We start from the raw sequence: 27,221 nt of genomic DNA on the forward strand, positions 1-27,221 counted from the left end.
AGGTGCACAGTCTTTTAAATGAACATGATTAAGACATTCAGCTCTGTCATGCGCTGCAGTAATATCAATGGATTTGATCGATAATGTGCATGAGCATCCATCATCATATTCTCTGCCCTAGTTTACCTATTTGCCATACATGTATTCAGTACTGCAGGGAAGCAGGTAGAAGTCTGAAAATGTTTCAACATTTGAAAATGTAGTATAAAAGTCAGTCACGAGTTTTCAGCTCTGCCACAACCACAAGTACAGCTAAACGAAATACTGATATGATCATCTAAACTGAAGTAACGTCGTGTTGCGCTTCGGCCCTTTTCGGTACGCATCGGGTCTTTCCGTACAGCTGCAGAAAATTACGTCACATTTGGTTAAAAAAAACAGCCATCCCATAAAAGCAGCCCCCATCCTCCGTCGTCGACTCGCCTGGACAACCACCACTTCTTACGCTCTTTCATAAACACTCCAGGTAGGAAAAAATGACGATAGTTTTGATTTGATCTTTTGAAAAGAAACTGAGAGCATCGTGCAGACCGGGTTTTCCTAGCTGTCCTGTTCGCTCATTCAGATTAGCGTTCCTCGGCTTCTACGCATTCGCTAGCTAGGTGGCTAATGTTAACCAGCTGCAGTTATTGCCATTGTTGAACGATATTTACAACCTTGTGATTGAAATAAAGTAAACGACTTCAGTCGAGGTCTGCCAGTTTGACTGTACACCGCTCTGAAGAATAGATGTTATCAAAATGTTGGCATTAGCCACCCTACCAATTCACATTAGCTTGAGTTCAGACACAATGATTGATTTAAACATGCATGAGTCGATGTGTTTTATGTTCGATAAGTGCCATGTGTCCTAACTGTAAACTGATTATTTTCTTTATGTATTCTCATTAGCAAATAGAGACCAGGGCTTTGCAATGAGTTGCTGTCAGCTAGCTAGTCCAGTAGTTTCTAGCGTAATATTGCAGAAGCTGAAGCTAATCTGTTTCCTAAATATTCCCTGAAATAGGTCTCCAGGCTCAGTTAATCCACTGTGGGTTATGAATGAATGACTCAAATACCACTGGATTTAAAATGACAAGGTTATGTAGGTGGCTGCGTTAGCTTGTCGGCCATGACTGAGAGGGAGCCGCCGCCCAGCCCAGTGGAGTGCCTTTGGACATGCCACTCCTATCGCCCTGCATTTGTTTAAATACGGAGAGTGTCAGTTAGTCATTTAAATGTGTGCTCTGGATGGATATTCTCACATGCAGTTTATAAGATAATATGTTAGCATTGGCTAGTGTTCCGTGATTTTAGAGCAGGGGTGTCAAACATATGGCTGGCTGGCCAAAACCGGCCGTCAGAGGGTCCAATCCGGCCCATTGGATGACTTTGCAAGGTGTAAAAAATACAGAGAAGACATTAACTGCTAACTGTAAATTTGTAAAACTGTACATTTTTAATATTTTCTAGACCTTGCCAAGTTATTTTAATCACAAACTAAAAATACTATATTGTTCTTTTCAGATAACTGTGACTCAACATTTTGTGTAAATGATATACTTAAGCATAATGTTGTTGGAATTGAACTTATTTTTCTAAAGAAATTTCAGAATGTTCATAATGTTTTGTGAAAGGATAATTCCCTAAATGTAAACATTTTTTGCACTAAAACAAAGAAAAACATTTGGAGTCATCATTACTTATAGATTATTATGCTCTGATTTTACTGGTCTGGCCGACTTGAGACCAAATTGGGCTATATGTGGCCCCTTAACTAAAATGAGTTTGACACCCCTGTTTTATAGAGTGAACTATGAAAATCTGTGTACTTACAACAGGGCATGTATTGAACTTACATAAATGTTCAGTGTAGTTTGCATTGAGATGGTTAGAGACAGTAAAATCCGACAGTAAAGTCAAAGGGCTATCTCACATTTCTGCTAATGATTGTCCAGTCAGCTGCCTTCATCAAGGTGGTGCCAAGTTCCTCACATACCAGCTGTCTCTCCGAAACAGTTTGCAGTATCCAACCTAAAAGACAGTGAGAGGATGAAGGGAGTACTGTAGTAACTGTTCAGAGGTTCCACACATAGACTTTCATGTGCTTTTTTATATCTGTGGTTGACAGGATGTGGATGGTTTTAATGTTGTTGGCCAGAAATATTCCATAGTAACTTGTACAGTTAGTCATACAGTGGTTGAAAAGTTGTGCTTCAGATACAATGAATGGAATTCAACTGCAAATAGTTGTGTTTATATACTATATAGTGTAGATTTTGACACTGTGGTCTTGCTATGTGGAATATCAGTGTTGCATATTTTGCAGGTCTAGGCCTCAGCCAATGCTCTTCAAAGAGTTTTGCCATTTGGTAGTAAGTGAAGAGAGTACATTTAACATGTGAATACAGTTTTACATATCTATATATCTGATCACCTGTGGTGATGAATATAATTAAATGCTGCACAAGACTCACATTTTTTATTTTATATTAGTATTACTGGCCCAGAAATGAATTATTGGGTCCTTTTTTAGATACTGAAAAAGTACCATTTCACTGTCACAGTTTTCATTAGAAGAATTTGATAAACGTAGTCGAGATTATTTTAATCAGGTGTGCATTCTGCATTATGCAATTTATGTAAACGTCTGGATGATGACGGATGTGTGTCCATCTGTCAGACAATCAAGCAGGATAATTTCAGCTAGTGAGTGCATTGGTAGCTCCAGGACTAGTACTGCAGGCACATCAGAGTACTGAAGTCTGACCTGATGCTGCTGTGATAAAGAAGCATGAAGACGAACTAGGACATTTCTGATAGCAGTACCACCAAAAATACTCCCAGATATTCCCAGGGCAAATTATATGCCCCTTTACACTGGCTCTTTTTATTGTCATTCATTTGCAGGCAGCACTTGAACACATCATTCCCTGTGCCACAAGTAATGCAGATGACATGATTGTTCATGGCTGCGGTGGAAGCTCGCTAACCAGCCTCTAGTCCCCACACAGTTCATGAAGTGCACAAAACTTAGGCAGATGTGTGACAAAGACTCACAAAGATTAGATTTTTTTTGTACATGTGCTGTTCTGTTTGAGTGCCGTTTGAGTTGAGCAGAACATTTACACGGTAATATCTCAGTCAGTCATGTTCATTCAATTGTGGTAAATCAAAATCCTGATTAACAATTGATTAATTTTGGAGCGATACATTCCATTATTTGGTTTAATATCTGGCAACAGGCAATGAACTTCACTTAGCTGAGGTTCCAGCTAGTGTGTGTAATGCAAACTAGATCTATCGCAACAGTTAGTGCAGTGCATTACATTTGTGATATTGGCCATTCGAGAAGGGTGTGGTCAGTTGTTTTTGCATAGTCAACATCATTTATAATTGATCGCTTTATTTTGCTGTTTGATAACTTGTATTAATGGCTTCCATCATTTGAAAACCGCTACAGAGACCTTACTATATGCCAAAGCCTGTTCTCCCATGAATTAAAACATACATACTTCTCTTCTCCAAACACTACCTCAAGCCTACGGAATGTTGTTTTTCATTGTAACTGTAGGGTGACCATGGCCCAGATTGAAAGTAGGCCCCTCTGTCTCCAGGGCTGTCAGCTTTGCTACCAGCCTACGGATAGCCTGCTAGCTCATTGTTGCTCTGCTGCATGAACTACTTTCCAGTCATTTTGAGACTCTATTTATTCCTTCTCAAAAGTACAGGGATTCTTCATTGCATTGAGTGCTCACCCATTTTAATGATGGACTCTCTTTAAAAGTGTTCTCATATTCTGACTACTTACTGCTAATGGCTTCCTGATTATTGTTCGATCAATGTTATCTCCTATAGCCAGCCTACACAAATGCACAACATGTCGACGTTTACTAAACCCAAGCTCAAGGTAACGACTGTGTTTGTATCACCTCTGTGTGCCTCTGTGTTTGTGTGTGTCAGCGTGTCTTCTAGTTTGTGTAGGAAAGAAGATTCGAGAGAGGTGCAGGGCAGTGATGATGTTGTTTTGCTGAGTAAAGGGATGGAGAGGGCTGGAGGGAGGGGTAGGAGGTACAGACGCATGGGCTGGGCTACATCCTGGCCTGATCTTTTATACAGCGTAGTCACTGCAGGTGCAATGCGTCTGTCTGTTGTGGAGTAGATGGGTTTTGCTTCTTCAATCACTGTCAGACTGCTACGGAGTATATTACATTCTACAGCCCTGCTGCAAACTACCACTTTGCAACAGAGGTAGCTTTCTGATTCATCAAGATAAGGACAAATCTGAGGATCCAGACTGGACACATCTGATGTATGGTTTGGTTTTGAACTATTTTTACCCAGTCAAACTATCAATTCAGATCTGCATTATGAAAGTATGAAATTGTAATGTTTGATTTCATTTGAATGTCTCAAGAATAAGGCAAGTGAGTGGGAATCTGAGTTGTGCATGCTTTTCTCTGGGTATCTGTGTGTGGCTTTGGTTTACAATGAGCCATGTCTACCCTGGCTTGTCAGTGAATTACTCTCATCTATACAGTCACTATTGATTGGCTCAATAGTTGATTTTTGCTGCATGAGTTTTTTGGTGTGGAATTTTTTTGCATGACAGTGAAGTGTGCTTTTACCTTCGGAAGTACCTCATTGAACTTAATTCATGGATTTCAAAGTCTTCAGAACACGCTTATATTATTTTAATTCTTCCTCTATTTTGGCTGGTTATCAGTGTAGTAGGAGTCGTGAAAGATTAGACAGAGACTCGATAATTGTTGATATGTGCGTGTAGACTGTTTACAAATGTGTAGTTACAGACATGGATTTATTATTAGCATTTCCTGATGGTTAACAAAATGCTTCAAACTTGGTTAAAGACTGTTGAGTAACTACAGTTCAGATTTTGCTATTGACAATAATTGTGAAAAGCAAAAGTTGGTAAGACTTCCTCTTGCCACCCAAGCTACAAAGCGGTAAGAATGACAGTCAACTGTGTGTTGTCCAAAGTTCAGTTTGAAGAAGAGGACAAGGTACATCATTGCAGTCATTCTCTCTCCAATGTTCCTCAGCAGGGAAATAGACGCTCCCATTTCCTGCAAATTCCTTTAGTTTCCACCATCCAAGTATGACGCCTATACGTAAGATATGGCTCTCCAGTTGCTAAGTGAATGACCTCATCTACTCCTCCGTGGACCTCTGATGACAGCCGAGAGTTTAGGGAATGTCAGTTTAATCTATTAATGTACTGGAAAACTGCTGTATTCTGAGAGATGGGGCGGCCACCAAGATTACGCCCAAGCCTACTCTTACACATTCTGTAACTGTCAAAATTCTTCTGGTTGTTAAGTGCATGTAGTCAGAACGGAGCTCAGTTTTGCATTGAATTACACTAATTTCACTCTCTTTAATGGCTTTTTACTTCATCAACACTGAGTCGGTCAAGGACGTATTGCATTTATCCTTAACTCAAAATTCACTTCCTTGGCTTTGTCAAATGTTTCAGCCGAAGTACCTTAACAAATGTGTACATCCTTTTGAAACAATATAGCAATTTGTTCTTGGTTTGAATGATTTCAGTTCTACCAAAAGGAAAGCATAGATCTTGGTAGAGGCTGTCCAATGAAAATGTAGATAAATCCCGTAGTATGGTGACCATCATTTTAATTGAATTAATTAATAGCTTTTGCCATCTGTTTCCACTCATACACTTATGCATTTTATCTCCTGACAGTTTTTCTTAGAGGCAGTATGGAAACAGTGTTTGGCCATAAATTGGGGTCAATATGATTTTGAGCTTGAAAGTGACACAAAGAGAAGAACATGTTTTCCTTAATGTCCTAAGCCTGACATTTTTTTTGCACCATTTCCAAACAGACAAATATGTTAAGAGTCACAATCATTTTGCATTTGCTTTTTCTGTGCTTGTAAAAGTGTATCTTTGGCCGTTGCAGGGCTGTAGACTTAGTCACATGCATCTGGCATTGTTTCCCACCCAGCATTAAATTTTAAATATGCCTGGAAGAAAAAGAGCAAGTGTTACATGACCACAGCCATCCAGTGTCTGCGGGTGTTTGCTGAAGTGAGCAGAAAAAAAAACTCCTCAGAGGCAGCAGTGAGGTGAAAAGAGGGAAAGCTGTTATCTGCTGATACAAGATGGTGGGGAAGTGCTATCAGCAGTTGCAGTGGTATATTTAGGGCGTCACAGACCTGTTAGCAGTCTGCTATGACGCTAATTTTGGCTCGTTTTTCAGATGCATTCAATTGAAGTTGTTAAATTCCATTCTAATTCTATTTGTATACAGAACAAAATGGGTATTATCCCATGTACCCCACAGCTGATCAGGGAACTTGTCATTTTGAAAAACTAGTCGTCTTTATACTAAGTCATTATGATGTCACATAGTTGTAAAATTTGCAGTATTATTGCATTTTTAAAACGGCACAGAATGACGCTAGACAAGTTTTGTAATGTGTTAGTAATCGTTCTTTTTAGTAATTACCAAATGAAAGTTTATGTCATTTTATGTGTGAAGGTTCTCCTTGGAACCTTAAAGATGCTGTCAACCACAGCAGCAGTGTGGCATCATCCAAACTGAGACTAAATGGACCTACTCTGTTACTCAGTATCTATGCAGATGATGCAAACTTTTCACTTCCGCTCAATTCTAACCAAAGATATATAAGTTTCAGCTGCAGAGAAATTGTGAAATAAAAACAACTGACCTGAAACATTTAATATGGTGAGAAGCAATAGGACTGTCCAAATAAACTCTAAATAATGCCACAAGAAATTTAGATGCAATGTATCTCGGTGTATGTTTTCTCTTGTTAGGACCACGTAGGAAATGTCATAAATGTCATTCTGTGATGTTGAGTCCTTATCCAAATTCATATAGTAGGTTTACCTCTATGATGTTGACTTGAACTAGAGTTCTGTTTCTGTTTTAGCTACATTTCTTTGCCCCCTTTTGCGGCCATCACTGTGCAGAATGAGGCTGCTGTTTAAATCCCTGAAATGATTTAAGCTCTCCGTGAACTGGGACAAGTTAGGAGATGGGGGAGGGATGCATTCTGGGCGTCGTTTTTTTCTGGCAGTGGTTTGATGCCGCTGATAGGCTTACCGTATACACCATCATGCTACGGTGTCAAGTACTTGTAGATATGTGGGTTACCTGTGATGACTTCTTTTCGGGAAAACTAATGGGGCCTTTTGGGACCAATGTATCTGTCCTCTGGGTCTGAATAAAAAGCTCAATGCAAGTGCACTGCTGACTCCACTAATCCCCCCCCATTCAGAGTAGACACTGACCAGGATACTGTCTCTCATCCAGCCAGTGCTTTTTGTCTTACTGTCTGCAACATCAACAAAACCCATGTTCATCTACATGTAGGTCCAACAGACGAGGTCACCACTGCTCCAGTCAGCTAGGAGGTCAGCTGTTGTGCTTGGGGCTTGGTTAGACAGATCAATAACTCTTTCTCTCTTCTTCTTTGTGTCTGTCTGTTAATGGGTAGGGTTAATAAAAACAACAATTACATTCTTATTTACATGCTCATTGAGAGTTTTTTTTTTAATTATTATTCCATATTAGTGCAAGCCACTAGATAATTACAAGCAGAAAGTTTCCTCCTGATATAGCCATTTTCCACATCATTATTAGATTCTAAGGATTGTTATAATTTTAAATTTCAGATTTAGAATTATGGTGTTTCCTCTCAGGTCTGTACATTGTGCTGCTTGCAGATGCCTGATTAGGATCTTGATTGAAAAAGGTTGCTAAGTAAACATTACCCATAGTTAAGGCTGCACTGGCCAAAGGCACAGTGGAAAGAGGAGCTGATTGCAGCGATCTCATTGTGTAGTGAAGCCTCGTGACTGTTCGCATGCATGTGGAATTTCCGTCCCCACCCCCATTTGGCATTTTTAGTATTTCAGCTGCTGGCCCCTTGGCTGCTCGGCTTGAGACAGGATGGGATGGAGGTGGGGTGTTAACACAAACAGCCTCGTTCTTTATCTTGCCTTACACATTAAAGCCAAGTTACTGTCAAAAGAGAAGCAGTAGAAGCTCAGTGAGAATAAGTGATTTGAGAGGGACAGTGGAAGTAATGGCTGGTCTTACTAGGCTCCTGGCAAACTTTTCCTCACTGGATGCTCATTTTCCCTGCAGTTCCAAGTCTTGAATGCTATTGAATACCTCAAAACACTAATTATTTTCTTTTTTTATTTTACAAAGCTTTTAAAAGCCTGAAATAAGCATGTGCAATACTTTCTGAATGTCCACAGATATCACCAATACTTGACAAAATTTCTGTCATGTGACTGTTGGTCCCAGCTAGTCACTAATTTGGTTACGCTGAGGAGCGCAGAATTTATTCATTCATTCATTCATTCATTCATTCATTCATTCATTCATTCATTCATTCATTCATTCATTCATTCATTCATTCATTTATTTATTTATTTATTTATAGGTGTTTAGTGTTTATTTTTGCCATTTTTTTTTTTTTTTAACATTATTTAAGATCAGCTTTTCTGGGTTTTTTTTGGCTCTGATAAATGGTGTGTTTTGGTGTTTGTTTGCTTTTTACATTTTTAAAAAATCTTAACACAACATGCCTTTCAAACACGCTGATAGTTTTGGGTTCAGAACATGCAGCGAAGACCATATTGCTATTGGAGCTGTTGGATGTTATGAATAATACACAACTCTATTTTAACAAATAGAGTAAAAAGGAGCTATTTTACTGTATAGACAGATGGCCTCTCTGAATTTTCCCCTTTTTTAGTCAGTGTTGTTTGTTAGTGTTTGGGAGGGATGTACCATGTAAAATGCTAGTGTCATAAAACTACATCTGTCATGAATGTGGTTTAAATCAGACAACAGAGACATGCTGTGATACATGTTCAGAACTTTTATTTATGTTTTTTCCAGAAAATGGACACCGCAGGGGCCAAAGTGCTGGAGACAGCTGAAGACATCCAGGAGCGCCGGCAGCAGGTGCTGGACCGCTACCGGCGTTTCAAAGAGCTGTCGATTATGCGCCGGCAGAAGCTGGAGGACTCTTACCGCTTTCAGTTCTTCCGCCGTGACGCTGATGAGTTGGAGAAGTGGATCCAGGAAAAACTGCAGATTGCCTCTGATGAAAACTACAAGGACCCATCCAACCTGCAGGTCTGTCAGTCTCTCTACTTATTTGATCTCAATTAAACCATAAATTTGCAGGGAATACTTCCATAGGATTGTTGTGCTTGTCATATAAATCCTATGCCTTCTCCACACAGGGTAAGCTGCAGAAACATCAGGCCTTTGAAGCCGAAGTTCAGGCCAATGCTGAGGCCATTGTCAAACTGGACGATACTGGAAACCTGATGATCACCGAGGGCCACTTCGCCTCTGAGACCATTCGAGTAAGGCACATAGTTATGAAGATGACCACTCTAAATATCCGGTGTCAGTATATCATAACATGCTGTACACCCAATGTGGGCTTTAGGGTTTAATTATGTTTTTAAACAGCAAGGAGAGTCTCAAAGAAACACAGAAACACACCTTGCTGGGTTCTGTTTCCTGGATTCCCATTCACTGTTAACCCCCTCCATCTGATTTAGTCCTACACGCCTTACCGGACACAACAGAGGCCAATAGTTACAAGTGTCAATATGGCCGAGTATATACAAGTAGGTGCTGATTTGCGGTCTGACTCCTGAGTGCTGTGAAAATTCTTGCAGATTCAGCCTTTTCACTCTGCTATGAAATGAACTGACTTTTTTTTATTGCCTGTACTATGGTTGATATGGCTCAGTTCACCATTTTGCCTGTATCAAACCTTTTCTCTGTGAGGTGTTAAAATAAGTGCCTTGCTGTTATAAATGTGTTTATAACTGTTGGACTATTTTTTTTTCTATTTTAGATACAGATTCACAGTACATTTTCAATAAAATAGTTTTTCCCGTTTTACTTTTCATTATTCTTTTGCTTTTCCTCTCCTCTTTTCACAAATTTTAAAGAAATCTTTCTGTATCTCTCTTACTAGACTCGTCTCGAGGAGCTGCATCGTTTATGGGACCTCCTGCTGCAGAGGACCAAGGAGAAGGGCATGCGTCTATTGCAAGCTCAGAAACTGGTTCAGTACCTGCGTGAATGTGAAGATGCCCTGGACTGGATCAGTGACAAGGTCAGATTCACATCTGCAAGATTTTTACAAAAAAAGTTAGAAATAGAATGAACAAATATTGTGTTTGTTAAATATATAATTAATATATACAAATTTATTAAGTTATGTACACTGCCCGTCCAAAAAAAATTTTTGCACACTCTAATATTTCATTGGACGGCCTTTTAGCTCTGAGAACGACACACATTCGCTGTGGCATCATTTCGATAAGCTTCTGCAATGTTACAACATTTATTTCTGTCCAGAGATGCTTTAATTTTCTACCAAGCTCTTATATTGATGATCAGAGAGTCGGACCGCTGCACAAAGTCTTCTCCAGCACATCCCAAAGATTCTCAATGGGGCTGAGGTCTGGACTCTGTGGAGGTCAATCCATGTGTGAAAATGATGCCTGATGCTCCCTGATCCACTCATTCACAATGTGAGCCCCCTGAATCCTGGCATCTTGGAACATGTCCATGTCATCAGGGAAGAAAAACTCCATTGATGGAAAGACCTGGTATTTTTTTAGTATACTGAGGTAGTCAGCTGACCTCATTCTTTGAGAACATAACGTTGCTGAACCTGACCAACCCCAGATCATAACACTGCCTCCACAGGCTTGTAGGCACTAACTGTGATGAGTGCATCACTTCGTCTTCCTCCCTCCTTACCCTGATGCGCCCATCACTTTGGAACAGGGTAAATCTGGACTCATCAAACCACATGACCGACCACATTTGTTCCTCGAAAGATGATGGTTCACCACTATCTTTCCAGGTTTTAATAATGCTTTGGACGGTTTTAACCTGATTTTAGTAGTTTCAGACATCTCCTTCATTGTGTTCTTTGCTTAACGCAGGCCAATAATTTGACCCGTCAGATTAACATCCTTTCCATGACCAGGGGATATGTCTTCCCGCATGGTTGTTTAAGAAATGAGAAGCTCCTCACTGTATCAGCTGGGGTTGCTGCCTAGTTGTTGTCAGCTGAAACATATTCATTACTGCAGTAATTATCCAGTGGAAGGCTCTTATCTATTTCCTTAGTTAAATCCAGGTGGCAACTTTTTTTTGGAACAGGCAGTGTATTTTTGTGTTTTATATTTATTTTTCTTCCAGTCATGTTACATAATGAATTAACATTGCTACTGTATTTACACTTGAGCTATTATAACAGTTTAGTGTCTTAATATGGCAGTCCCCATTTAAAGGAACTTGTAATTGAAGTTCAAGAGTTGAAACTTGCCTTATGCTAATGGTGCCAGTTTATTTGTGTGACAAATGAAAACCAGGCTTATTTTGTCTGGAACCAAGTGTCAAGAGAAATACTTTTTGTTTACCAGTAACTAGTGAACAAAACTAAGATGCTGGATTTCAAAATACAGCAGTGATAAGCCATAGCTGTAAAACAAATTGAAGCTGACTGCACAAGATCATCATGAAACTGTATCAGTCCTAAATATTGACAGTGGACCCCCCCCCCACCCACCCCCCACCCCCCACCCCACCCCAAAAGTTTAAATTTGTGATTAGATGTGATGTATGTCGTTTTCATTAATGTTTAACCAAATTAAGGCACAGAAATATGACTTATTGGCCTTCAATCTGTTGATCTACCTTCACCTATAGGAGGCCATGGCCACGTCAGAGGAGCTGGGTCAGGACCTGGAGCATGTGGAGCTCCTACAGAAGAAATTTGAGGAGTTCCAGACAGATCTGGCAGCCCACGAGGAACGTGTGAATGAGGTGAACCAACTGGCAGCCAAGTTGATCCAGGAGTCCCACCCTGAGGCTGAGCTCATAGTTCGCAAGCAGGATGAGGTTAACACAGCCTGGCAGCACCTGAAGGGTCTGGCCCAGCAGAGGCAGGGCAAGCTGTTTGGGGCTGCAGAGGTGCAGCGCTTCAACAGGTGAATGGCATTTCACACATAAAACCAAAAAAAATCTAATGAAAAATCGCAGTTTTGATACAGTGCGTTTGTTAATTGTAAATACATACAGCTGTAAAATATGCATAGGCCCTCGCTTTGTGTTGTTTGTGATACAGTCAGTCTGTGTGTGTGATTCCAACAACAGGGATGTGGATGAGACCATCAGCTGGATCAAGGAGAAGGAGCAGCTAATGGCCTCTGATGACTTTGGTCGTGACCTGGCCAGTGTGCAGGCTCTGCTGCGTAAACATGAGGGTCTGGAGAGAGACCTTGCTGCTCTGGAAGATAAGGTAGGCCATATGCTGCTGTACAGAATACCAGCACTGTTCCAGGAAAACTGTGATTTTATAAATGTGATATTCTAACATCACGTTGTCTTCCCCTCTTCTTCTTTTTCAACCAGGTCAACACACTGGGTGGTGATGCAGAACGCTTGCAGCAGACGCATCCCCAAAATGCCTCCCAGATCCATCTGAAGAAGGACGAACTCATCACCAACTGGGAGCAGATTCGCACTCTTGCTGCTGAGCGCCACGCCCGCCTGAACGACTCCTACCAGTAAAATACAACTAGAATATATGTCAGATTGTAGCCTAATGTACTAGATGAGTAATTTTACCTAGTGCCTGCTTGTCATTTGTAAAGATTTGCTGATTTTCCTTGTCATATAGAAAAGTCTTTTAATATATTTGGATTTTGTACAAGAAAGGTAATGGAGAGATAATCAGCAGAATAAGCAGTAATGAAAAATAACAATTAGTAGCTGGTGCTCAATTTTCCATATATAGACAGTTCCTGGAATAAAAGCGAACAGTTTCGCTTTCTACTATATTATTTCATGCCATTTTTTTTCCCTCTTAATGTCTTAGGATTAGACCAGCATACTCAGTGGTTGTATAGTTTCCAGCTTGTTAATTCTTTAAAGATGGCGCTAGTGCATTATTCTAAATCCTACTGTGCTGAAAATATGAAATCTGCACTTGTGTAGACAGATATTGATATCGGAGAGCTGCTTTGTTTGTTTCACCACTTCACTTCTGAACTATTGTGACAATTTCTTTTAGTCTGCAGCGCTTCACTGCTGACTTCAGAGATCTGACCAGCTGGGTAACGGAAATGAAGGCCCTGATCAACGCTGATGAATTAGCCAATGATGTGGCTGGAGCTGAGGCTCTGCTGGACCGCCACCAGGAGCATAAGGTAAAATCTTCTATCCTTCAAGTGTCTCAGACTGCATCATTTATGCACAGTAGTTAAATGTAGCATACAGTTATACAGTATATTTTATTTCACACTTCTGTGTTTTCCTTCCAGGGAGAGATTGATGCCCATGAGGACAGTTTCAGAGCTACTGATGAAGCTGGCCAGGCCTTGCTTAATACAGGACATTATGCCTCTGAGGAGGTTAAAGAAAAGGTAGGGGTCTGACCACGTCAAGGCTATATTTTCACATTCCTTTGTATAATCTTATTGTGTGACATCCATACCAGCACCCTAACTTGTGTCATCATGTTTGACATATAGCACATTTGTATTGTTGTGTTGTCTGTAGCTTGGCATCCTTGCGGAGGAAAAGGAGTCTCTGCTGGAGTTGTGGGAGGTTCGCAGGCAGCAGTATGAGCAGTGCATGGACCTGCAGCTCTTTTACAGGGATACTGAGCAAGTTGACAACTGGATGAGCAAGCAAGAGGTAACCTGACATACCAACAAACTTTTCGTAACATTCTCCGGAATGAATCCACAAATTTTTAGTGTTTGCTCTTGATTGTGTAGGCTTTCCTCCTCAATGAAGACCTTGGCGACTCCCTGGACAGTGTAGAGGCACTGCTGAAAAAACATGAAGACTTTGAGAAGTCTCTAAGTGCCCAAGAAGAGAAGATCACTGTAAGTTGCTCCTTTTGCCCACTTATGTGATTCACATTTTTACCAAGTAAAAATATCATTCCTGATACATGAAAATTACAATCACAGCCAGGTGTTACAAATGGTTGTCTCTAGAGTATTGTTGTATATCAGTATGAAACAGAATAAATTATTGACCAGTTTGTCTTGTACACTTCCAGGCCCTGGATGAATTTGCTACCAAACTGATTCAGAACAACCATTATGCCAAAGAGGATGTGGCTACCCGCAGAGATGCTGTAAGTACCAGTGTCTGCTTCCTCCACTGCCCTTGAATCAGATGTTGAAACCACCTTGAATATGAGCACTGAACACTAAAACAGCAGAAGTTTTTAAGTTTTTCTCAAAACAACCCAGAAAAGCAACATATTTACTCTTCCTTTGTCTGTTTTCTAGCTTCTCAGCCGCCGCAACGCCCTGCATGAGCGTGCTCAGTCCCGTCGTGCTGCCTTGGAGGACTCTTTCCATCTCCAGCAGTTCTTCAGAGACTCTGATGAGCTCAAGAGCTGGATCAATGAGAAGATGAAGACTGCCACTGATGAGGCTTACAAGGTAGGTTGTCAAACAGTTTGACATCTTCTTCTCTAAAAGCGTCTCATCAGTCCTGAAATGTTTCTACATTCCAGTATTTCCTTTTGTTTTCCCTACATTCAAGCTCTGTGTCTTTGCTCTGTTGACAACAGGACCCCTCCAACCTGCAGGGCAAAGTTCAGAAACACCAGGCCTTCGAAGCTGAGCTCTCAGCTAACCAGAGCCGCATTGATGCTCTGCAGAAGTCTGGCCAGGAGCTGCTGGATGGAAAGCATTATGCCTCAGCTGAGGTGGCTGGCCGCATGGAGGAGGTCAGCTCCCAGTGGAAGAAACTGCTGGAGGCCACTGAGCTCAAAGGTACTGTATGGAGGTTTTTCAAACTGACAATGTTGTATATGCTATGTGTAGGGTGGATTTCATCCAATTGTTGTACATGTTAATGAGACCATTTCTGCAAGGGTAAATGTCTACAGACGTACAAAGATTAGGATGAGTAATGCCATATATGTATAAATAGCAGTGGGCCAGTAATAGACCCTGTGGTTTCCTCTTTACAATGGTTTGATTCAGGACAACAGTTTAAATTGCCTTGATTCAGAATTTTTCTTTTTTTTTTTTTGCTAGGCATCAAGCTCCGTGAGGCAAACCAGCAGCAGCAGTTCAACAGGAACGTGGAGGACATTGAGCTGTGGTTGTATGAAGTTGAGGGCCACCTGGCTTCTGATGACTATGGAAAAGACCTCACAAGTGTCCAGAATTTGCAAAAGAAACATGCACTGCTGGAGGCCGACGTGGCTGCTCACCAGGTAGCCAATGCTCCATGTAACTCACATGATGCTCTTTCTATGTACAGACCAGGGGAATAGCAGATGTATAAATTGTTCTGTAATGTCCTTGTCAGGATCGGATTGATGGCATAACGATTCAGGCTCGCCAGTTCCAAGAGGCTGGGCACTTTGATGCTGACAACATCCGCAAGAAGCAGGAGGCTTTGGTGGTCCGTTATGAAGCTCTGCGTGACCCCATGGCTGCACGCAAGCAGAAACTATCCGACTCTCTCAGGCTCCAGCAGCTGTTCAGAGATGTTGAGGATGAGGAGACTTGGATCCGTGAGAAAGAGCCCATCGCTGCCTCTACTAACAGAGGTAAGACGTGGCTCAATTAGAATACAGACTACTGTTTTATATAGTGAATTAAATACAGAACTGGATGTTTTAGCCAAACTTCTTCACATACCTCAGATGATGAAGTTTTACCAAAAGTTTCTGTTTGTGTTTTCCTCAGGCAAAGACCTGATTGGTGTCCAGAACTTGCTGAAGAAGCACCAGGCTCTGCAGGCTGAGATCACAGGTCATGAGCCTCGCATTAAGGCCGTCAGCCAGAAAGGAGAGGCTATGGTGGAAGAAGGTATTTTATTATTATTTTAAGGTTTCGCTGGTAACTTCCATGAGATGATTGTGACCTTTCTAAAGCAAGTGAAGTATTGTTGCAACATAGAAACTAGTGATGATTCATGTTTGGGGTATCCAGGTCACTTTGCTGGTGAAGATGTGAAAGCTAAGCTGGCTGAACTGCATGGACGCTGGGACACGCTGAAGGCAAAGGCCTCCCAGAGGAGACAAGACCTTGAAGACTCTCTGCAGGCCCAGCAGTATTTTGCTGATGCCAACGAGGCTGAGTCTTGGATGAGGGAGAAGGAGCCCATTGTGGGGAGCACAGACTATGGCAAAGACGAGGACTCTGCTGAGGTACATCAACATGAAAAATAAGAGAACAGAAAGACTCATATCCTAAGAAACAATCAATTCATTATCTATTTGCTGTTTTATTAAGTACAGAATTTGTTGATCTAGTAGTATTTCAGGCTCAGTCTTTCATAATGTTGTATTTATTGAATGTGTTATTAGTGAAAAGACGTTAAAGCATCCATTCATATCCGTTTGTGACAAATGTAGTTTTGCGGAATTGTTTTGCTTCCATAGGCTCTGCTGAAGAAGCATGAGGCCCTGATGTCTGACCTGAGTGCTTATGGCAGTAGCATCCAGGCTCTGAAGGAGCAGGCCCAGTCCTGCAGGGTAAGCCAAGGAGTTTGAGCTAGAACCTTCTTAATACCCACCAGTGCAAAATGCACTTTCTTGCAGTTTTTCAACTGGTCTTAAGATTTTGATCGGGAGTGTATATGTGTGTGTGTATACCACTTTACTTTGAGCAGAGAGGACAAATCAGTGAAACGTCTTGTTTGTTTAACTGAACAGCAACAAGTGGCACCTACTGATGATGAGACGGGGAAGGAGCTGGTTTTGGCTCTGTATGACTATCAGGAGAAGAGCCCTCGTGAAGTTACCATGAAGAAGGGGGACATCCTCACACTGCTCAACAGCACCAACAAGGTATAGATATAACCAGCTCAATCTACTGAACACTGTTAGCCTTATTGCACCATAAATAGGACTTGAGACTGAAACCAGCCTGACCACCCTCAATAACTACTGAGTCAGAGATAACCCACAATTCTCCAAGCGTAGCAGGTTGCTATGTTAATATTAGGGAGGATGGAGCTATAACATGCAGAGGACAAGATGCATAATACTTTTGGTACCCTGCCAATGTTTTTAAGACTTAAAGGAATATGCTACAAATATGAAAATAAAGAATATCATGAGAAATGCTGTGTAACATTTTGGCACAAAACAAACATTTGGGCGAACTGATGCTTTCATCAGAAAATATCTCATCAACATCACCATATTCATGTTACTTCCTCTATGCTGCTGCAGGACTGGTGGAAGGTGGAGGTCAATGATCGTCAGGGCTTTGTTCCTGCTGCCTATGTGAAGAAGCTGGACCCCACCCAGTCATCATCCAGGGAAAACCTGCTGGATGAACATGGCAGCATTACACTCCGCCAAGACCAGATTGAGAATCAGTAAGAAACCCACAGCCTAACCTCTTCACATTTGTGCCAGAATGGTGTTTACTAACATATTTCTCCTAGATTTAACTCTAAACTTTCCTTGCTCTTTAATCGTTCTTGCCTTTTTATAGAATCATACTCTCTGCTCAGTTGTGGCCTCTTTTCTCTCTCCTCTGCTGTCCTCACTGTGTTTAACAACTTAATCTTGTCTTGCTGTGCATTTGCCTTGCGTTGCCACTGTGCAGGCTTGTCACCAAGGAGGCCTGCAGCGTGTCTGTGCGCATGAAGCAGGTGGAAGAGCTGTGAGTAGGAACCTGCGCCTCTCTCCCCCTCCACGTGCTCTTGTGATTGTGATACCATTAAATACCATCAACAGTTTTACATCACTCCCCACCCTAAAACCCTCCCAGAAATCCTCATGTTGTGTGCCACTGTGTCCCCTTCACCCCGTCTTCTATTCAGTAATGCAGGAATAGAAGTACCTTTTGATGGGTATCTCTCACATCCTTCTCAACCAGACTTGCCTAAGGATGATTTTCTCAGATTTTCTCCCATGCCATGAGCTTTTTTTTGTTCCGTTTTTGCAAAAGTTACCACTTCGTCCAAGATTTGAGGTTCATCGTAGGAAAAAAGATTGGAGTATGAATAAAGATAAAGACAGCATGCTGAAGTGGGATCCCCAATCCACGTGAAAAAGAAGACAAAAACTCTCATGTCAGTTTAAATTTACTAAACTTAGATGCAGAAACTATTGAGTAAAACACATCTGACTTTCAGTGCAACAGTAACATTTTTCTGTAACAGAAGCATCAAAATGTGTCTGTGAATAACTGGGATGTTTGTCTCTACTAGGAATGTTAATGATTGCTTAGTTCCAGTAATAAATGCATTGATTAAAAAATATTTTAACTCATCAGGCCAAAGGAGGTACTTCAACTTCAGCCTTTTCTGTTCACTTGAGGTGCAGATATTATTTCTGCTGAAGTTTAAACCTGCAGTGCAGTCTGTTTGTCTCCCCCTTCTGGCAGAGAGAGTAACTGCACAAACACTGTGCGCTCATGACGTATGCCCCGCTGTTGATCACTTACTGTTTTAGACTTTAATCTTGTACAACTTTACTCAGGTGCTTCCTCGGGTTTCCCACCATTCTCCTAGTTATTGTTGCCTAAAAGTGTCTGTCTTCAACTCTGAGACACAATTCATCGCTAGGTAATGCAAAAATGCATCACAACTGGTGCACCAGATCAGGAATGTCATCATACACTGAAGATTTTAAACTCTGATCTACTGCAAAATATAGAGACGTTTACCAGGCGGTAATAGGCTTGATGAGCACTGTGTGAACTCGCTCGGTAAGGGCTTGAATGTAACAAACATTCATTTGTAAGAAGCATTAATAACCCTATTTGTGTTTTCCATAACATATGGAACACTGCCATTTTGAAAAGCTGTGAAGAAACACTCCATCTGCTCCTGAATTGTGTTACAATTCCAGAATTTCATTGAGAGCATGTTGCACAGCATATTAAGTCTTTTAGAAGAAACTGATGAATGTAGTGACAGATTATTACTATTATGTTTCTCGTTTGGTGGTGTTTAATGTTTAGAACAATTGTAGACATCAGGATGATGTCTCCAACCATTCATTTATTTTAGATAAATCATTTTGTGTATAAAGTGTCAGTGTTTTGTGTGTGTAACAGTTCAAGGAAGATATCAAATATAAAATGATGTCAAACTTGCATCAACCTGCAGCTGTTCAGTAATAAATGGCTAATCCATTATGAAAATAATTTTCTTTCAACCGATCAGAATTCCATATATCAGTCACACCATTCAAGGCTTCCTTCTCATGTGTTCCCAAAACACCGCATGTTGGTGTCCCGTTGCTGATTTTCTGGCAGTTTTCTTATGTAATTTTTCTTTTTATCTCCTTTTTTCAAGGTATGGCACTCTGATCGAGCTGGGAGAGAAACGTAAAGACATGCTGGAGAAGAGCTGCAAGAAGTTCATGTTGTTCCGTGAGGCCAATGAGCTCCAGCAGTGGATCAATGAGAAGGAGAGCGCTCTCACCAATGAGGAGGTTGGCTCTGACCTGGAGCAAGTGGAGGTGCTGCAGAAGAAGTTTGACGACTTCCAGAAGGTAATGTCTACTTTTTTGTTATTTTTTGTTTTTTTTTTCCAAGTAAACAGAAAGAATCCAATATGTACTTGGCTTTGATCAATCTTCATTGTCTGACCTACTTGCAGTACATTACAGTCCAAAAATATGCTGAGGTTAATTGATTATTCTAAATTGCCCGTAGGTGTGAATGTGTGAGTGCTTGTTTGTCTGTATATGTAGCCCTGCGACAGACTGGCGACCTGTCTAGGGTGTCCCCTGCCTTCGCCCGAGTCAGCTGGGATAGACTCCAGCCCCCCTGCGACCCTAATGAGGATTAAGCGGTGTATAGATAATGGATGGATGGATGGATGATTTTATACATGTGACTAGATCGTTAGATTTCAGCTTGTGATTTGCTGCTGCTTCCTGGTGAATCCTGGTGGTCTATTCCAAATAGCTGTGCTTCCTTCTGTCAGAGTATTTGCAGGTCTTGATAAAGTATTGAATTCACATTCTTTTAAAAATGCTGAAATAGTTTATCTTGCCTGCTGTTGAAATGAACTATTTTTGTATGTAACAGTGGGGAGATGATATAAACTAAAAGTAATTTTCATTGCTTATTTCATCTAAGATGGCATTCAACTTTATTCTGAGGCTCTTCTGGTTTCATCTTCACAGGAATTACAGTTCAAAAAAAGCTGGCAAAGTTTATTTTAACATTGTAAACAAGCCATACATTTAAAAAAAAATGTTCTGCTTTCTGTTGAGATTGTTCGTGCATGTTATTTGCTCATGGTTGGGATTGACAGAAAGCATCTGCCGTTGTTCTTTTGCACTCTCCAGGACCTGAAGGCCAATGAATCTCGTTTGAGGGACATCAACAAAGTGGCCTCTGAACTGGAGTCTGAAGGCCTCATGGCAGAGGAGGCCCCCATGGTTCAGGCTCAGGTAAGCTTCCCTTCCTGGATCAATTGTTAGATCACTTACACTGCCATTCAGAAGTTTGGGGTCACTTATAAATGTGCTTATTTTTGAAAGAAAAGCATTTTTTTTCAATGAAGATAGCATTAAATCAATCAGAAATCCAGTCGACATTTTTATTGTGATAAATGACTATTCTAGCTGGAAACCGCTGATTCTAATTGTGTTGAAAGGCTAACTGATAATTTAAAAACTCTTGTGCAGTTATGTTAGCACATTAATAAAAGTGTGAGTTTTCATGGAAAATATGAAATTGCCTGGATGACCCCAAACTTTTGAACGGTAGTGTATATGAGCCATCCTCTATGTATTTGCTATCATTAAGCAGATTTTTTTCTATCCCATTTGCAGCAGCAAGAGATGCTCGGTGCTGCTCCTGGCAAGGTTGAAATTATTTCAGTAATTTACATGAGCTAATTTAAATACTTCATAATCATTTTATCATCCAAACAGTGGAATATGTGCTGATGCCTTTTTTTTCTTTAACAGGATGAAGCTGATTCCAAGACTGCATCTCCATGGAAGGTAAGCTTCATCTAACACGTCTCTGGAAAATACACTCTAACATTCACTTGTTTAATGTATTTTGAGAGAACATGCATCAACTGCAAAGATTTAACAGCCTGTCAGTCTTGATCTGATACTGTAACTTTGCATGACTGTTTGGCATGGGGTTGATGTTTGATACTGGTGTTCAATTTCACCGCAATCATGCCCAACAATACATTTTACCGGCATGGGACGTAATGTCACATGTCCTCGTGGAATATGATTAGACATTAATGAGGCAACCAGCAAGCCTGGGAAATCTTAAGTCTTCTTAAGATCCCTCGAGTTTTTAATTTCCTGTCTCAAGATGTCTCAATCGTTTGCAAAAACTTTGTTTCATTCATGATAATTAGGTGTTTGGGGCTTGTTGGCTGGTTTTGTCACGGTTGGGGGCCTTACAATGTCCTGACTGTTGTACAGTCTTGAGAGAAGTTCAAGACGGAGTTTCCATAACACTCTTGACTGGTGTGGTGTTTTTTCTGTTTTTGTCCTCCTTTCTGCCATGTTTCGTTCACCTTTGTCTGTAGAATATACGCTTGGCTGTTCAAACAACGGCTAACTTTAATACTATCAAGGTAAGATTAACTAGTCCACTCCAGCCTCATTTTGAGTCATTCCTTCCTCATGTCCTGCATCGTGATCAGAAAACTAACTCCATCGTAATGGTGTCACGTGCTCTGTGCGTTCCTGTCCTCTGAAACCCGACTTTTAGTGTTCGCAGTGTTCCCTTCTGTTTGGCTCCACCCTGTTTCCCATAGCATATGTTTATCCTGTCATGATCCATCCTGTTTGCTGTAGTATGAGTGATTGCTGAAATACTACATCAGTCATGTCTTCAGCATCTTCATGCAGATTATGATTTTTTCATTGTCATTTTTTTTTGTCCTCTTATGTAATATTACCATGCATCCAGTTTTGTGCATCTCACTTCAATTGTCCACTTGCTTTTGTTTGTCCATCACTGTGTATGTGTCCATCAAATACATTATGCAAATGTGTACACATCTTGCAAATATTGTATTTGCATGGTTTTGCTTGAGTGAAATGTTTAATTTAGCATTCCTCAACTCACCATAACAGAAACTGCAAGTTTATTTGGCAGTGTTGTATGATTATAGTAACTACTTGATGAGTCCCTCTTTAGCAGAGGGTGTGTTCAGTTCACATGCTATACTGCAAGTCATTTAAAATGAAGGCAATCTCCAGAATGGCTGAGTAGACTGTAAGCAGAGTGCCTAGTGTTTAATGTCAATTGTTTTCTGTGCAGGAGCTGAACAATCGCTGGCGTTCGCTGCAGCAGCTGGCTGAAGACAGGAGCAACATGCTGGGCAGCGCCCATGAGGTTCAGCGGTTCCACAGGTAAGAATCAAAGACTGTAGGAGGTGAAATCTCTGACATCACCCACAGGATTTTGGAGGCTAAACCCTCTGAACCCCAAAATCCGTCGGCAGGTTTGGAAGACGTTATTTTCACGAAAGGGGGAAAATTACTTAATTTATCCGATTCAGAAACTGTAAAAACAGAAGCAATTGTTGGACTCTCAAACTGCTTATCTATTGTTCAGTCAGCGCTCATCAGCTGCATCCCTCAGTCATGTTGCAACAATCCCCCATCTCTTGGGCTGAACTGTAGACTGTTTGCAGAAACCATATAGGAGACAATTAGGGAAATGAATCAAGACTAACTAGTAAATTATCTCTAATTCATAGGGCCACCATTTTTTCAGTGTTGACAACACTTATGGGCACGTGCACAAATGTTGTTCATGTTGATTACAGGTTTTATGCTGATCTTGTTTCCATACTTATCTCCTTTCTGCTCTGTATAAACATAGCCTGCAGTTCAACCGAAAAGCCCCTGAAGTTTTGTCATGCGATGGCTTGTTACAACTGGGTCAGTCATGGTGTCTAAGTTATCTGAGAAACATACAATTTTTAGTTTTTTACAGAATCTGATGCAAGTGGGGTTTTTGGTAGATTTGGAATGAGATGTGCAGAATAAAGTGATTTTAATGAAAAAAATCAGCTTTTCCATACTTAATGGCACATAACCAGTGAGTTGTTCACAGACATTGGAAAGTTTAAAATCTGCAGATTCTTTCTGTTTTTATGGTTTTGGCTTTGATAAATGGTACATTTTGGTGATTTTTACTTATTTATTTAAAAACAACACGCCTTTCAAAACCGCTGATGGGTTTTGGGTTTATATAGTTGAGAGAAGCCGTTGTAGCTGTTGGAGTAGTTGGATATCATGAATGATACACACCCCTGTTCTAAGAAGTTGGATTAGATTTTTGTAAATCTAAAACTGCAAAATTTCAGGTCATAAACACAGCGAGTGTCTCACTGTGGGAACACTTCGTGTGTGACCTCATTAGAAGTTCAAATACCATCTGGAGGGCTGAGTGACACTCCTCCTATGTTATGGTCTAACATAGCGTTAGCTGTCATTCAAAACAAGCTCAACTCTGCCTTACTGTTATAGCATGCGGGGTGGTCTGGTGAGACACTCACTCATGCTAATCAGAGAACTGAGTTTGTGTTCATAACCTTAAATTCTCTTTGCCAACATGTCTGCAAAGAAGCCAACTGTCCTTTGACAACTTTAGTGACATCAGCTTCACTAGTGCCAGCCAGCCTATTCGCCTCGTGTCGTCCCCCCCCGCCGTCGGATGTTACAAAGTGAACTGTATACCCAGAAACTGCTTTTCGGGCCAGCCCTAAAAACCTTAAAGTGTGCAGAAATGTGTGCTGTAACCAGATGTTGCATCACAAACAGTTTTCCTGTACAATATTTGATCAAAGTTATGTTTTGTTCCTTCAGGGATGCTGATGAAACTAAAGAATGGATTGAGGAAAAGAATCAGGCCCTGAACACGGACAACTATGGTCATGACTTGGCCAGCGTCCAGGCTTTGCAGCGCAAACATGAAGGCTTTGAGAGGGACCTGGCAGCCCTGGGTGATAAGGTCAGATTATCTCTTAGTAATTTAAGAGCTTGCAACTCATCAGCCACCAAATTTTGTATTCCTCTTGAGGCTTTAATGTATTTTTCCTACCCCACTACCTAGGTTAATTCTCTTGGGGAGACAGCGGAGCGTCTGATCCAGTCCCACCCTGAGGCAGTGGATGACATCCAGGAGAAATGCACTGAGCTGAACACTGCCTGGAGTAGCCTGGTGGGACGTGCTGACCAACGCAAAGACAAGCTGGGCAATTCCCATGACCTGCAGCGTTTCCTCTCTGACTTCAGGTGAGGAGAGAACAGTTGCTGTATCCCACCGATTTGTTGATGAGAGCAACTATATTGAAAATGAGGTGTCGTGTTTCCTGTTGTTGGTGTTTTTTCATTTGTTTTTTGTGTGTGTGTGTGTGGTGGTAACTGGCTACCTCTTCACCTTTACAGAGATCTAATGTCCTGGATTAATGGCATCCGAGGACTGGTGTCCTCAGAGGAGCTGGCCAAAGATGTGACTGGAGCCGAAGCCCTTTTAGAAAGGCACCAGGTACCACATTTCTCTTCTTATGTTTCTGGACACAGTTGCAGACATAATTGCAGGTTATTGTCCATCTTACACTTCGTATCCATCTGTCCAGGAACACCGCACAGAGATCGACGCTCGTGCTGGTACCTTCCAGGCCTTTGAACAGTTTGGCCAGCAGCTGCTGGCTCGAGGCCACTATGCTAGTCCTGAGATTCAGCAGAAACTGGAGGCTTTAGACCGTGAGCGTGCTGACCTAGAGAAGGCCTGGGTGCAGCGCCGTATGATGTTGGACCAGTGCCTTGAGCTCCAGGTAATGGCACATTCGGCCAAGAGGTGACCGGTTAGAAACCATTATTCCGTAGTCACTGACAGCTGTGTTTGTCCATCCACAGCTTTTCAACAGGGATTGTGAGCAGGCTGAGAACTGGATGGCAGCTCGTGAAGCCTTCCTCGCCAGCGACGACAAGGGCGACTCCCTGGACAGTGTGGAGGCCCTTATCAAAAAACATGAAGACTTTGACAAGGCCATTAATGTGCAGGTCAGAAAGCTGTTTTTCTGCTCAGTGAAAATCTTTACAATTGTCAGTAGTTGCATTTTATAGATCACTAAATGTTGGCGTGCTGTACAGGAAGAGAAGATTGCAGCTCTGCAGTCCTTTGCTGACCAGCTGATTGGAGCTGACCATTATGCCAAACCTGAGATATTTAACCGCCGCAAAGAAGTGCTTGACAGGTGGGAAACATTGGGGAATTTATTTTAACCCCTTGACGCCTGTTGTTGTGTATTTACAGCATACCACTTTCATTCAGACTGCAGCCGAGATAGCGTATCTGTATTATATATCTGTTATCATTATTATTCTTATTATTTATCTATGTATCTGTGTTCTATGTGTAATAGATAAATTAACAATCTCCACTTATTTTAGCATCAGCTGGAAAGCAAAAACACACAAAAGTTTTTTATTTAACTGCAAATAAATTCAGGCATTAAGGGGTTAAGGGATTACATGTAAAGGTGACAACAGAAATAGCAGTATGCAATGAAGATGCATTTACAAAATACCAAATCATTATACGAAGCATAACTTGCAGTTTGATCCATGTTATTTGTTTGGTTTTTTTTTTTAAATAGAAAAGTCAAAATGCCCTGTTCTGAAAAACCAGAACTTATGTTTCCTGGCACTGTTTGATCAAATAATAGCACTTTTAGTCTGATGTGTTTCTAGCCTCCCTGAGATCTTTTCCAGATCCAGTAATGCAGGATCATCAGCATACAGCAGACAAATATGCATGTATTCCTATGAACTGTATGCAAGGAGTGAGCAGCATCCTCAGGTTCTGACGTGAACTCAGCATTCTGCGATGATGTCTTCCATGGTGTACAAAAACATGCTTAAAATTCAGTGAAACCATCACAATATTATTTTATCTGGCAAGCTTAAGACAAAAAAGATTTGTGTGCTGTTCTAAAGCCAAACTGAAACTCGATTGAACTGAAACTTGATTCTATTCAGGTTTCAGTCGAGCCTGATGTTTACATATGCTCAGTTTTAAATTCAAAATTGTGATGCTTGATAGGTGGCGCCGGTTGAAGGCCCAGATGATTGAAAAGCGTTCTAAGCTGGGTGAGTCCCAGACCTTGCAGCAGTTTAGCCGGGATGTGGACGAGATTGAGGCTTGGATCAGTGAGAAGCTGCAGACTGCAACTGATGAGTCTTACAAGGATCCCACCAACATCCAGGTACACACTTGGCCTCGATTGGTACAGACTTGACTCACAAATCTCCAACAGCAGGACTAGCCTGAAAAGAATCCTCTCAAATGGTTCAAGTCAGAGTGTAAATGTCCCAAGTGAATAGAGAGCATAAGTTAACAAATATGAGTTGGTTTGCACTTATGGTAACTAATTCTGAGCAAGGTGGTTGAGCCAAAATATGTCAGTCATGTGTCCTTGGTTAAATTAAAATTGCTAATATGGTCTTGTCTTATTGACGATACTCTTTAACTGTGTCAAATCCCTCCCTGTGTCCTGTCTGAAGTGAGACTGAATTTTTCTCTCACTGTCCCATTTTTTTTTTGTTTTATAGCTGTCCAAGCTGCTGGTAAGTTTGTAGCGTGTCAGCTGACTAACATCAGATTATTTTCCATGTGTCCATGTCCTTGCTATTTGTGTAGACACGATGTAGAAACAAGCATTCCGTCCATCTTGAGTTTGTCCCTCATCAGTACTGTTGAGTGCCAGCTTCTTTTCACCTGGGTTTTAATTTAGTTAAAATGTTTGGCTTAATTCTGTGTTCATCTTATGTATTTTATTCTAGGTTTGTTTGGCACATTAAAGGTTTTTGGTTGTGGCTTCCATTTTGGTTTTTTAATGCTTGGAGGGGAGTTATCTTTAAATTTGCTTCAAGCGTTTGAATCCATAGCCAAGCTGATTCAAATAGTCTGAATAGTAGAACAGCTGTACTCTGCCTGTTTTAGGGTTATGACAGAAGCTTATGAACTCATCAGACACTAGGCGGTGCTTTCATATGCAATAATCTATTATTTCAAACTTAACTTGCTCCAGAGCAAGTAAGGTGTTTAACGTAATTCACCACGACAGCGTACTTTGTAGGAAGCGAATGATTGTCATAGCTGTGAAAACCTAAACGTTAAAACTGAACGTACTTCATTAGCCTCAAATCCTGCTTTA

General features: G+C 41.0%; 1 protein-coding gene across 6 annotated transcripts in view; it reads left to right on the forward strand.

Moving 5' to 3' along the window:
- The first annotated feature begins 8,906 nt into the window (after positions 1–8,906).
- sptan1 (spectrin alpha, non-erythrocytic 1) overlaps positions 8,907–27,221 on the forward strand; it is a 30,840-nt gene continuing 12,525 nt past the window's right edge. For 3 of the 6 annotated variants that reach the window (XM_055019079.1, XM_023284377.3, XM_023284379.3), the window contains exons 1-35: positions 8,907–9,146; positions 9,257–9,382; positions 10,009–10,149; positions 11,760–12,040; positions 12,207–12,351; positions 12,465–12,619; positions 13,126–13,261; positions 13,376–13,477; positions 13,614–13,751; positions 13,835–13,945; positions 14,125–14,202; positions 14,360–14,515; positions 14,647–14,851; positions 15,119–15,300; positions 15,396–15,639; positions 15,779–15,901; positions 16,025–16,242; positions 16,477–16,569; positions 16,750–16,884; positions 17,272–17,420; positions 17,654–17,710; positions 19,353–19,551; positions 20,356–20,460; positions 20,845–20,877; positions 20,983–21,018; positions 21,570–21,617; positions 22,310–22,401; positions 23,866–24,010; positions 24,113–24,294; positions 24,448–24,547; positions 24,639–24,836; positions 24,919–25,065; positions 25,156–25,259; positions 26,108–26,270; positions 26,617–26,631. In XM_055019079.1, coding sequence (XP_054875054.1) covers positions 8,910–9,146; positions 9,257–9,382; positions 10,009–10,149; positions 11,760–12,040; positions 12,207–12,351; positions 12,465–12,619; positions 13,126–13,261; positions 13,376–13,477; positions 13,614–13,751; positions 13,835–13,945; positions 14,125–14,202; positions 14,360–14,515; positions 14,647–14,851; positions 15,119–15,300; positions 15,396–15,639; positions 15,779–15,901; positions 16,025–16,242; positions 16,477–16,569; positions 16,750–16,884; positions 17,272–17,420; positions 17,654–17,710; positions 19,353–19,551; positions 20,356–20,460; positions 20,845–20,877; positions 20,983–21,018; positions 21,570–21,617; positions 22,310–22,401; positions 23,866–24,010; positions 24,113–24,294; positions 24,448–24,547; positions 24,639–24,836; positions 24,919–25,065; positions 25,156–25,259; positions 26,108–26,270; positions 26,617–26,631 — 4,779 coding nt within the window. In that variant the 5' untranslated portion in view covers positions 8,907–8,909. The remainder of the gene's footprint in view (positions 9,147–9,256; positions 9,383–10,008; positions 10,150–11,759; positions 12,041–12,206; positions 12,352–12,464; positions 12,620–13,125; positions 13,262–13,375; positions 13,478–13,613; positions 13,752–13,834; positions 13,946–14,124; positions 14,203–14,359; positions 14,516–14,646; positions 14,852–15,118; positions 15,301–15,395; positions 15,640–15,778; positions 15,902–16,024; positions 16,243–16,476; positions 16,570–16,749; positions 16,885–17,271; positions 17,421–17,653; positions 17,711–19,352; positions 19,552–20,355; positions 20,461–20,844; positions 20,878–20,982; positions 21,019–21,569; positions 21,618–22,309; positions 22,402–23,865; positions 24,011–24,112; positions 24,295–24,447; positions 24,548–24,638; positions 24,837–24,918; positions 25,066–25,155; positions 25,260–26,107; positions 26,271–26,616; positions 26,632–27,221) is intronic. The other 3 variants (XM_023284378.3, XM_035954682.2, XM_023284380.3) reach the window with 3 other exon arrangements.

The sequence above is a fragment of the Amphiprion ocellaris genome, chromosome 17 (genome assembly GCF_022539595.1).
Source record: "Amphiprion ocellaris isolate individual 3 ecotype Okinawa chromosome 17, ASM2253959v1, whole genome shotgun sequence".
NCBI lineage: Eukaryota > Metazoa > Chordata > Actinopteri > Pomacentridae > Amphiprion > Amphiprion ocellaris.